Genomic DNA, 12,967 nt, shown 5'->3' on the forward strand with positions numbered 1-12,967 from the left:
GTATGCTATTTGCCTCTGGACTCACCACTAAATACAATCATTTTTGGTGAGAAAAAACAGCAACCGCATAACACTGTACGTTTTGGGACAAGGGTATAGAAAAGTCCAAGTGCAGAATGAATTGTTCTTCCATGATTATAGATCTGATACCTCTTCAGCAAAAACTAAGTACAGAATTTTCTATAGATTGTGGTTTTGTCACACAATTTATCTGCTGTAAATGATATTTTAAATAAGTTAAACAAAATTCCAAATGGCATGTTTAAACAGATGTGTAAATATTTTATACTGACTTGGAGAAACGGCCCTTTAAAATCTGTAAGGGTCTCTAGCTCACACATGCACACACAGCAAGGTTCCCTCTAAGCTGTGTGGCAGCAGTGTCCAGCATCTGCTTTATCAACTCCACTCAGTGAGGCAGCTCAAAGCCCTGAGCCCCTAGCTGGGCAGGGCTGATTAAGCAGCTGCAGGGCTCTGCTGTGGTACAGTTTTGAGGGAACTTTAATGCAAACACACATGCTTTACCACATACAGCCAAATCCTCCCAGCTACTGGTGAAAATCCAAGGTAAGGGACTCAAGTGGTAACTGCTGCAATTGCAGCAGTTAGGTTTTCTGCAAAATATGCACATCCATGTTGACTATCGCAAAAAGAGGTATGCCAAAAAGGGTGTTTTCTCCCATCATAAATACTGATTGTGCATATGTATTGCATCTTTTGGTGAAGGAACCAGAACTATATCCATCTTTTCCTCACCTCATCGTTCGAGTGGCAATTCATTTTTCAGTTGAAAAAATCCTATCCAAAAAATAACATGTTGGGGAGGACTCAAATGAGGACAGGAGTGTGAAACACCTTAACATGCCCCCTTTTGGGGAGGAGGGAGACTCATACAGTACAGCCATTCAAAATTCCATTAGTATGATTTTTCAGCCATATATGTGGCAAGTATGGCTTGCCTATCAGGGCAGCAAAAGCAACATGGCATTCCTAAGAGACTGTCCAATGAAGCCTGGTGATTAGCACAGTAGAATTTAGTTAGCATACCAAAAATATCATGAAGTCATATGCAAGCAGTATCTGTTATAGAAAGCTGAAGCTTCTTGATAACTGAACAGGACTTGAAACTGTGTTCAGCAAAGGATTTCCATCTTTAACCCACGTGTGACGGGCCGTCACTTAACCGCAGGGAGGACAGCCGGGGCCACCAAATGCCGGGAAACGGCAGCCAGCCCCGAGCCCTCCCCTACAGCCTTGGCACGGGCGGGGGGAGCCGGCGGGGCCACGCGCTCCTACCGCGCCTACAGCGGCGGGGGATCATGGGCAAGGGGGAAGCAAGGTGGATGCGCGGTGTGGGAGGACGCTGGCGCGCTGCCGGAAGGGGAGGGGCCCCGGGTAGCAGCCGGCACGGCAGGCCAGTTCAAAAAAGCTCGCCGCCGGCAAAGGAGGGGGCAGCCTCCTCCCAGGAGAGGTGGAAAGGCCCCACAACGAGGATGGACCCTGAGCAGCACTGAGGCCTGCCGTCGGCCCGGCCTCAGCCCCGGGATAGCCACCGCGGCTGGCGGTCGGTCAGCCCCGGCTCCGACAGCGACTGGGCTCCCCCCCGCCGAGCCTGGAGGGAGCAGACCCAGCCAGGGGAGCGAACCCAGCCAAGGGAGCGAACCCCAGAGACCTCGCCCAGACGACCCAGGACCCGAACCGCTGAACCAGGGTAGGTCCTGGGGGTTGGGGCTGCGGCCCCAAAGGACTAGGGAAGGGAGGAAGGAGCCCGGGGCGGAATGCTTTTGGCGGCCGTGGGTAGACGGGTTACGGCCGGAGTGGCCCCCGTCTACCGCGTTGGGGCACGAGCAAGCCCCGACACTTAGGGCCCCGGGCTGGGACCCGGAGAGAGGGCGGGACCGGGTTCCCCTCCCTCCCCCGAAAGAGCATTCGGTTCTGCACAACTGGAGCTTAAAACGCACGGACAAACTAGGACCCCTCGCCAGGGAGAGCTTAGACTGGGGGCTCAGGCCCCATCCCACAGGGACGGGTGACAATTGACGGGTCGGCTCATCCCCCCTTCCATCTAGGAGGGGGTGATCGCACACCAAGGGCCCGGGCTCCTCAGCGGGGGCCCGGGGCACGAGGAAGCCGGGAAGAGGGCCAAGGGGTCCGCAGAGCCCCCCTCCCATGTCAGGAGGGGGTGATCGCACCCCGAACCCTTCACACCATGCTATGAACAATCTTTAAAAACGAATAGTTGAGCTCTTCAATTTCCAGCAGACTATGATTCTAATGGTATGTTTACACTATAGCAGTGAGTCACAATCTAAGGTATGCAACTCCAGCTACGAGAACAACATAGCTGAAGTCAACGTATCTTAGGTCAAGTTACCGCTGAGTGTACCCAGAGAGGTCGATAGGTAAGTCGACAGGAGAGTTTCTCCCTACTTTTCTTGTTGGGGGTAGAGTACAGGGGTGGGCTAAAGAGCTATCTGTGTCGATTTAGCAGGTCTTCACTAGACCCGCTAAACTGACTGCCAGTGCATCTGCTGTAGTGCACATGTAGCCTGAGTTTGTACATCATGCTCTCGACCACCACAACACTATGTGAGCAAGTGGAACCATGATACCTGGTTTCTGAGTTCAGATACAGTAATGTGAATACTCATAGGAAAGCTATGTTAGGTGCATTCAGGCAAGATTAATTAAGCAGCTAAATTCTGCAATTTGACAAATCAGATCCAAAGCACAAATAGAGTGCCATATGCAGTTCAGATGTGCCTGCTGGTTGAAGTCTACCAAATGCTGTGAGAACATAGGACATGGAACACCTTCATAGCCTAACAACATACAAGGCACAGAAGGTTCTGAAGTAACATGAGCTACCTTGCCTTCATGCACAGATACACAGGCAGTAGTAAGAATGGCTTACATACATCTGACAGGAGAAATCTGGCTATAAAAGTGACCATATTCCTGCACTCCCACAGTACAGGGTGAACCTCTCTAGTTTGGCACCCTTGGGATCCGACTGGTGCTGAACCAGAAAATTTGTCAAACCATGGGAGGTCAGTATTGTTTAGCAACTTTACCAACACTTCCACTGTTTACTGAGCTCTTAAAAGACATTTAAGGGTAAATGAGAATTAAAAAACAGCACAAAACATTGAGAATCAGGACTGATGGCTGAAAACAAACTTTATAGGACCATGAAAAACTTGGGTACACCCATGGTAAGGGGATACCCAGCTAACTAAAAGTCACACTGGACTGTGGATGTTGCCGGATCAGAGTGCGCCGGCCTAGAGTGGTTCAAACTGTAAGAGTGAGAGAGGAGAGAGTTTCCATAAAAGCTTTCCCATTGCTATACATCCATCTTCTATGGCTTCTGTGACTCAACACATCTCTTCATTTAAAATCAATGTAACTGTTGTAAAAGTAACATCAGTGACAGGCCAACAGTGCCTAGTTTATCTTCAACAGATTTGGTCTAGCTTTAATTTACAGTTCTAATAACCTGCTGCTTAGACTGGGTAGTCAAGTGCATGACAATGTCCTTACATTTTTTAATCATGAGGAATACTGTATAGTAGTACTGCCAGATCTGGAAGAAATTTTATCCAATACTCAGCCAAAAGTACAATAATTGTGATATCATGAATAAATATTACTTATCATTCTGCATGCTTAAAGCACTGCACAACTATTAGATCGTTACAATACCCTATAAGGTACGACTGCTAATTTTGCCAAGTTGCAAAGTAATTTGTTCAACATTATGGAGCTAGCCAGTGGCAAAATTTGAATTTAAAAAGAGCTCAGGACATCTTGATTCCCATTCTCTCCAAATTCAAGAGAAAGAAGGAAGGAAACCAATAGATTTAAGAGATATTACAGATCAAATAAGGAAGATTCCTTACCTGTATTTATAATCCCTTAAAGACTGAAATTAAAAATCTTTACAACACTGATTTTGTAGTCTTCGTTTTAACATTTATTTTTGTTCTTCATTCATTATGAACAATTGAAACAGAATAATCTGTTTCTGATTCTGAACACTAGCAATTCTACAGGGTTTCTGCTGCAAACACGGAAGAGGAATATTCAAAACTAAGCTTTTTTTTTTTTTTTTTTTTTAAACTGAAAAATCTCATAAGATTTCTATACAAACTCCTACATGGAACTCCTTAGGATACTAGGAAATATTTCACCCTTCACCCTAAGTTTCTATGAAGAAGTTTTCAGTGACAAGCAAAAGAAAGAGTGGTAAGTTCTTAGAGCATGTTGCACAACTTGCAGCTTGTGGGCCCCATGAGGCTCAAGTACTGCTAAAGTTCAATCGGCACACCTTGCAAATTTTAGGTAGTTTAGCTAATTGCACTTGCATACCTATCCCAGTAGACTGTTTTGGTTATGACAATCACAATAATGCCACAAGACAGCAAAATAAGGTGATACAGTTATCCATATTTCAGGGTGCAAATTAACCATATTGTGTAAATTCTAACACAACTGACAGAATACAAGTTCTTCTGAAGACTGATATCATGCATTCCAGATAGTAAGTGCTAAAGACATATGTTCACTTTAAAAGCCAGTTTAATTCTCATGACTTGTCAGACTACCTTAACAGTTAACAGGGTAAAAATATTTAGAGGAAAGCTACTACATGAGGCCTCAGCTCTGCACTTTGCTACTACAGTTGTATATTAAAACACAGTTTAATAAGGAGTTTGACACAAAGATAAGCATACAAGTGAAGTCCTGAGTTCTTAGCGTTAGATAAGAACATTTAAAGCACATTGAAGTGATAGCCTCTACTAACAGAATAACTTAATAAAATGTTAGTCCATGCTTCCTACACTTAAGAGTAGGAAACAGATCTTCCCAGAAGCAAGTATAAGGGAAGAGTATCCCAAGGAAACAAACTTACTGATGCCCAAAACTCTTCAATATAAAGAGAATTACAATTTTAAGACAGCCTTGTGATCCATTTGATGCTTACCTGCTGGCAGCTGAGACTTCTTTAGTTTTTTTCCCCTCTAGAGAAGCCAAATGCTGTTCCAATGCTTCAAGCAAGCTGCTGGGTGCCTAAAGTTAAAGTGCTCATAAAACATCCACTTGATAACAATGCATCACCATCTTGTGACATATTAATTCATCCATCCACAAACAAAACAATTATGCATTTTAAGGTCAGACACTTGAATTCAGTTTGCAAGATTCATTTTTACAATACCCCTTCCACAGAAAAGCATGCAAACAATCATTAAATGCTGGTCTATGAAACAAACTCCCCCAAATTGAGCACGTTTAGAAGCAAAAACTGGAATTTTATGACAACAGGAAATTAGCTGTGCTAACATTTTAGTAAAAAGGCAGGTGAGTTCATTATAATCAGCTCTAATTAGCACATTCCAAAACTGTGAAAGTGCTTACAGAAAGTGTTAATTCTCTAGCTACAGTATCAAAAAAAAAGTCAGGATATATTTTCATTTGTTTGAAATCCCTGAACAAATTTAAATCAGATGATAAATCCTTACAGCCAAAAGCCCACAGAGTAAGCAAACACAATTATCTCAGTACAACGGGGAAACTACCTTTCTAAAAATGAAGTATGATCCACATAACCAGTTTACTGGAAGCAACAAAACAGTTTTACTGCAGTCACACCAACATAGAATATTAATTGCTATTCCTCTACCACTGTTCATATTTTATGGCAAGCTAACATTTCCTCCCCTCTTTTCTCAGATCCATCAGTGAACTACATCAACCCATGAAACCAGCAGCTGTTATAATCTAGACATTAAAACTGACAATATGGTTATAATTCTTGGTCAGGAAAAAAGTGTTATACGTGAAATGTTCTTAATTTTCAGGCAGACTTCTCCAGCTTTCTAGTATTCCTAGCAAAAGGCTAGGTTTTAAAACGTCATACTACAGACTTTTAAAAAACTGAAACAGCTCAACAGACATCAGTAAATGTGTTTACAATACTGCAAATAAATTTACAAAGTTTTTCTATATCTGGAAACCTTAATCTCTGAAGTGCTTAATACTGAGTGAATGAGGCATCTGAACTGCCAAGTGGACGAACAGAAATTAGCAGCTAATAAATTAGAATAAACAAACCACACCAGTGCTAATATAGTTCTTAGTAAGACATAGGAAAGAGTAGTCAACCCACTTAGAGGGATTGTCTACCTGGGCAAAAATAGGTGCCTTTTTACTTGAAATTAGTTTAGCTCAATTGAAATTTCCCCTCAACACTGACTGGCACCGAGTTCAGCACCTTAACAATATTTCAGATTATCCTGCTTGTGGCTATGTAAGAACCTAGCTTTTTTCAATAGTTCCATGAAAATAAACTTGTCTTTAAAGGCAAGAGATGCTAATCTGGCTTTGGAGAATTTTCTCTTCACTGTTTTACACATGGGACTCTGCTATCAATGCAGCCATGGCTCCATAAATTGAGTGAATTATAATAGACGTGATGGACTCTCACGAGCAAGTCCCAGAAATGGGAGTTCCTTGGTTAGTTACAAGTCCTCATCTTTAGTCTCTAGAGATCTAATGGTCACTTTGACAGCTGCCTGTGAGTTACATCCCAATAAACTGAGAACTAACAAGTGTAAAAATTAACAGAAGACAGATAAACTTGTGTGTCAGCCCACTTAGACCAGGAAAAAGAAATAAGCTATTTCAAGAAATCCAGATTTCTAAAATAGTTTTAATACAATCTATTGTTATTGTAGAAAACAGGTTTTACTTATGTTAGCTGAACATGATTTTTAAAGACTTAGCCAATAATCTAACATTTTGTAGATCACAAGTCATTATGCTATGTTTTTCAGAAAAATAAGAATCACAATGACGAATCATTTTGATACAGGACAAATAAGATTAACTCAGAAAAAAATAATATTGAAAGTTTGGAAGAATGTACAATACAATTATGGAAAAAAGTTTGCTGGAATGGTAGCAAGATTAAAAGTATTTTTTCTGCTGCAACTGTTTCTTGAAGGGGACATACTAACAATGAACATACAACTGGTTAAAAGAAAATTTTTGAAAAGGCAAGCAAGTGCTGAGGAACACCCAGACTGAACTATTCTCTTTGGGACAACAGATGAACCAATGAAACTAAGACCATTATGAGTACATTGGTGGGGGTAGGGGGAAGGAGTAGCAATCCTTTAGTCTCATCCAAGAGAGAGTACAGCCATTACAAATAAGATCTACAAGCTACTTGTGGAAACAGCCTAAAGCAAAATGTGTGTTGGAATATCTGATACTGGGAGAAAAAGTCACTTTGCACTTCCAAAATATACTGGAGCAAGAATACTCTATTTTTCTGCCAAAGTGGTGTCTTAGCAAGAGTGAAAGGTATAGTGTATAGGCAGAAGTAGAAAAGGAGAGCCATTACATAAAATATCCCATTAAACTACAAGAAGAAAATTGTAAGAGATGACAACACAGAACATGGGGTAGGATTCTTGCTTCCTTAACAGATACATGATCAAGCTGGAGTGTCACTGCAGATCAGGCAGGCAAAGTTTGCTAGAAAAATAGGTGAGTTCAGCTTCCAAAATATATATGGTTTAAAGTTCCATATGGACATTGCTTAAAAATAACCAGTTGTGCCTCTCAGAACAACAAATATGGTCAACAGTAAGTATAAGTGCTTCAGCCAAAAACATTAAATATCATAAAGTGATAGAGCAGAACTTCAGTGGATGCATAGATTAAGGGCCAAATTTTCATCTCAGCCTAACTACAAGATTTTTATTAGTGCAAATATAAATATAACAATACCCTCAAAACCAAGGATTTAAGTGATATACATTTGGAATGAGCAAAAATGAAAGCTAGGTTTTGAAAGTCTGGTTTTAAAGCTTAAGTACATGTAAACAAATAGCCAAAAATGACTTCAAATATATTATTCAAGTTTACTGCAGTGTCCACGAATTTACTAGGGAATGAGGGTAACTATCAGAGACAAAGGTATCAGATGAGGTGCTGAAGCAGACAAAAAACGAATACACATCACGAGAACTATATGATGGTCACCTGCGAGTTCTAAATAAGTGAAATAGCAAGATACTAGAAAGCTATGATTTAACAGTAGCTGTCCTTTGAAAAGCTTAAGTATGGACAATACTTTGTCATTTTTGGAAGGAATTCATCTAGAAGAGGGGGAGAGTGATAATGGAACAAAATTAGTTTATGACCATTTATTCGGGTTAGTTAAGACTAGAGAAGTCTGAAGAACACTGGACTACTTAACGGAACAAATGATGACAATTACAAGATACAAGTGTTGCATGGAACAAATTTTTCTATCACTAGATTTTTAGTCTAAAACTTAATAAAATGGATTTGAGCATTGTTGCAGAAAACCCACTAAAAATATGTTTTGAACATGCAAAGACAAGCCAAAGACATTTCTTAAGATAGTAGGGTATTAAGAAGTGAATAGAGTGTATACAGAAAATAATGCTACTACAGGCAGTCCCCGGGTTACGAACAAGATAGGGACTGTAGGTTTGTTCTTAAGTTGAATCTGTATGTAAGTCGGAACTGGCGTCCAGATTCAGCCGCTGCTGAAACTGACCGCCAGTTCTGACTTACATACAGATTCAACTTAAGAACCCCAAGCTTCCCCAAGTCAGCTGCTGCTGAAACTGATCAGCGGCTGATTCCAGGAAGCCTGGGGCAGAGCAACTCTGCCTCAGGCTTCCTGTAGTCAGCGCTGGTCAGTTTCAGCAGCGGCTGACTTGGGGACGCCTGGGGCAGAGCAGCTGGGGTGCTGCTGGGTTGCTCCAGTAGCACCGCTCCTCGGCGCTACTGGACCAACCCAGCAGCACCTCAGCTGCTCTGCCCCAGGCGTCCTGATTCAGCCACTGCTGAAACTGACCAGCAGCGGCTGAATCAGGACCTGGGGCAGAGCAGCTGGGGTGCTGCCGGGTTGGTCCAGTAGTGCCCAGAGCGGCGCTGCAGGACCAATCGGCAGCGCCCCAACTGCTCTGCTCCAGGATCCAAAACAAAAGCCTGGTCTGCTGGGGGGGGGGGGGCACACTAGCCGCGCCCCCCCCCCCCCCCCCAGCAGACCAGGGACATGGGGAGCAGAGCCGCAGCGGCAGCAGGGTGCCGCGCCTCTGAGGCTTTGCTCTGGCAAAGCCTCAGAGGCGCGGGACCCCCCCGCGGCTGCAGCTTCAGTCCCGGTGCCTGTGGTCTGCTGGGGACGGTCCCCAGCAGACCACAGGCACCGCGACTGAAGTGGCAGCAGCGGCGGGTTCCCGCGCTTCTGAGGCTTTGCTCTGGCAAAGCCTCAGAAGCGCGGGAACCCGCCCGGTGCCCCTGGTCTGCTGGAGACGGTCTCCAGCAGACCAGGGGCACCAGAGCAGCTTACGAACGGGACTTTCTCGCCCCGGAGCTCGCAGGTAGCAATCCGCTACCTCGACCTGCGGGGCGAGAAAGCCCCGTTTATAAGTGCGGATCCGACATGTCGGATCCGCGTAAGTCGGGGACTGCCTGTATACCCACAGGTTAATGTATCTTCATCTCAGTGGCTGTATTCATATTTAGTGTGTCTACTATTTCTTTGTTATTTGTGCTACAGTTCCCCCCAAAAGGATAAATGAACATGAAAAATATTGGGAAATGATCACAAAGAGATTAGATTTAGTTTGTAAAAGAAATGAGTATAAGATCAGATGGAAGTATACTATACAAAGTAATGAACAGCAAAGAAAAAAAAGACAGTTGTATGCTGTAATAAGACTTTCCATAATAAAATACAAATGATACTCAATTAAATTGGAGGTAACAATTTTAACACAGAAAGAGGAAACACTTGTGAATGATTAACCTATGGAACTCATGGCTGTGGACTGTGTACACAAAATTAGACATTAAGTTTTAGTAAAAGTTATGAATTGCATCTCAGCTGCTTGAAATTGAGCATGTTGCAACAATCTCCAAGAGCTATTCTAGAGCAGAGTGGCATTCTACCCATGAGATAGGAAAGGGTGCATAAGCAATACCACTAGAACACCATTTATTTTCTGGGATTTCCCTTACAGAAAAAGGAATCCTGAGGAAGTTGTTTTTCCACTGGCCTGCTATGTGGTCTGTTCTTATAAGGATATTCAATGAGCCTCTACACCAGTGGTCCCCAATCTTTTGGGGCTGCCGGGCGCCCGGGGCAGGGCCACCCATACACCACGTACCCGGTGCCGGCGCCACCCATGCGCCGCACTTCCAGGGCTAGCGCCGCTCCTGTGCCGCACACCCAGGGGTGGGGCTGGCCATACGCCATGCGCCCGGAACAGCTCATGCGCTACCTGCCCGGGGCCAGCGCTGCTCGCCCAGGAGCTGGCAGCGCCCGTGAGCCGCACACCTGAGGCAGGTGCCAGTCCTGTGCTGCGTGCCATGGGGCAGGGACGCCCTTATGCCATGCGCCCAGGAGCCGGCAGCGCCCATGCGCCGCGCACCTGGGGACAGCGCCGCTCCTGTGCTGTGTGCTCACGAGTGGGGACGCCCATACGCTGCGCACCCAGGGCTGGCACAACCCCTATGCCGCGCGCCTGGGGTTGGCACAGCCCTTGCGCCGTGCACCCGGGGGCAGGGCTTCCCATAAGCCACGTGCTCGGGGTGGGGCCAGACCCGATCACTCGGCAGGTGCACAGAAGTGGCCCGGCAGGCGCTATGGTGCCCGCGGGCACCACATTGGGGACCACTGCTCTAAACTGATTATACATAGTGTCCATCCCTGTGCTGTCCCTGCTCCAGTTCAAGACACCAAAACCAATCTATCTTCATCACCCGATTTTGCAATGTTTCTCATAATTTAAACTAAGTTTTTGGGGGCAGGGACTTTGTGAGCATCTCTTATAGTGCATTAATATAAATATCATTACACACTGTGGACCTTGGAAAAGCTTCTATAGCTGATAACAATACTTAATATACAGGCATGCACTGCTGTGCAACTTTGAATAAAACCTGTTGCTTGAACAGAATTGAGTGTTTTTTTCCAAATTGTGGCATAGAAGGCCTGCGTACTTGAAAGGCAGATTCACAAAAGATTCAAGGGAAAAATCCATGTTTTAGTAACTATCTTTAGAAATTAGGGATGTTAAAATAGTTAACCCAGTAGACAACACTGCTTAACCAGTTAATCGTTTTAACCTAGGTCCCCCTGCAGCCATGGCCCCAGCCTGGCTGACTGCCAATGGAGTTAACTGGCAAGGACTGGTTAACCAGTAAGCATACCAGTAAGCCTCATGCTTGCTGGTATATTAACCAGTTAACTTCTGTACTATAAATCAGAGAAACTTCACTGCTTTAACACAGAACTCTTAAACAATTGCAGAACTATGTACATGTAACAATCTATGGAAAAAGTGAATATGCGTATTTCCATATATAAATATATGGAAGAGAATATATTCTCGGGATGAATATGGCACACATTAACCATTAAAACACAAAGGACAAAAGAACTGGGTTAAATTAATATGAAATGTACACTGACCTGAGTAAGATCTGGAATGTCACCCTGATCAATTCCAACTTGCTAGGTTCACAAAAAAGGGGAAAAAAATGTACATTACTACATGCAGCGGCAATGGAAATAAAAACTGTGGGGTCTGAATGTTACACAGAAGCAAATATCAAAAGGGACATGAATAACTTTCTGAACTGGTACATTGCTTATGCCAATTTTCAAACAGACAAGTTAAGCTAGAATTTCAGTGTACACGTCAAACAAGCTCAAACCATTTTTCTATTTGGACTACTGCATGCATAAATGTTAAGATAAACTGCAAGAAATAACCACTCATCTTGCTTGAATTTCTTCTCTCTCAAGCAGAAATATGAAAGGAATGCTTTGTAGATATTTAGAATCATCCAGCCCAGTCATTTCCAACTATTAATCAATGCATAAAAGCAGATTCTTAGTAGCACTTAAAGATAAAGTAAAGAAATTTGGCAAAGAAAGGTGCCTTAAAGATAAAGTAAAGATAATTTGGCAAAGAAAGGTGCCTTAAAGATAGCCTACAGTAGTTTTATTTTGCATGGCAAATCACACAAACATTAGATTGTTTGTGATGGGACTGCTGTACCAGTACAGATAGCTAACTGACACCCTTTTGATGTATGTAAGTTTATTTACCTCTGCTACTTTGAGGAATTCTGACAATTTGGTCATTCTGGCTAGAAACTTTTTGTAAATATCCAAACCTTCTTTGCATTGATTCTTCTTCATATCAAAATACTTTTCTGAAGAATGAAAAAAAGAAATTTGTAAAAAAGGTACAAAAATACCCCAAGCCTTCTCCCATAAAAACACAAGATAATTTTCACAGTAACGCAACAGATTTTAAAAGATGCAACACTTCAAATAATAACTTTAGTTAATTTCACTGAGAAGAGACATTGACTAATACAGAAAGCAATGTACTTTGAAGAATTAGGCGTTTGGGACTATACTTCATAATCTTCATATTTATAATGTGCTTGTTGAATTTAGGGTCGCCGGATGGTTTAACCAAAAATACCAAACACCTCCCTTTTCCTCCCCTCCAAAAAAAAAAAAAAAAAAAAAAAAAAAACCACCCCACACACGCACACGGGGAAAAAATTCTGAGGAAGAAAGGGGGGAGGAAGGGGAAAAAGACCAAAGTTGTTTAAAAAAAAAAAAAAAAAAAACGATCAATGGTTAAGCAAAAAAAAAAAAAATTTTTTTTTTTTTTTTTAAAAACACCCAGCATGGCCCCTTTGAGCAAGGCCTTTGAGGCTTTTTGCCGGCGGCCATCTTGTTTTCCTGCTCCAAGCCAGAAGACAGCTCCCCTGTGGAACCAGTTAAGCGCGAGAAGGCGGGGGGTATTTTCGCCTCCTGGAAGGGAAAAATAACCAGAAAATACCGGACATTTTAGATGTCTGGTATTTTCTGAATTTTTACACTGGACAGGAG

The 12,967-nt window shown here is 43.1% G+C and overlaps 1 protein-coding gene across 4 annotated transcripts in view; it reads right to left on the minus strand.

Moving 5' to 3' along the window:
• LOC102459993 (phosphatidylinositol-binding clathrin assembly protein-like) overlaps positions 1-12,967 on the minus strand; it is a 63,967-nt gene that overhangs the window by 22,263 nt on the left and 28,737 nt on the right. For all 4 annotated transcript variants that reach the window (XM_075940960.1, XM_075940963.1, XM_075940962.1 and 1 more), the window contains exons 7-9: positions 12,167-12,273; positions 11,525-11,566; positions 4,988-5,073 (exon numbers count right to left, since the gene is read on the minus strand). In XM_075940960.1, coding sequence (XP_075797075.1) covers positions 4,988-5,073; positions 11,525-11,566; positions 12,167-12,273 — 235 coding nt within the window. The remainder of the gene's footprint in view (positions 1-4,987; positions 5,074-11,524; positions 11,567-12,166; positions 12,274-12,967) is intronic.

The sequence above is a fragment of the Pelodiscus sinensis genome, chromosome 13 (genome assembly GCF_049634645.1).
Source record: "Pelodiscus sinensis isolate JC-2024 chromosome 13, ASM4963464v1, whole genome shotgun sequence".
In the NCBI taxonomy this organism is placed as follows: Eukaryota; Metazoa; Chordata; order Testudines; family Trionychidae; genus Pelodiscus; species Pelodiscus sinensis.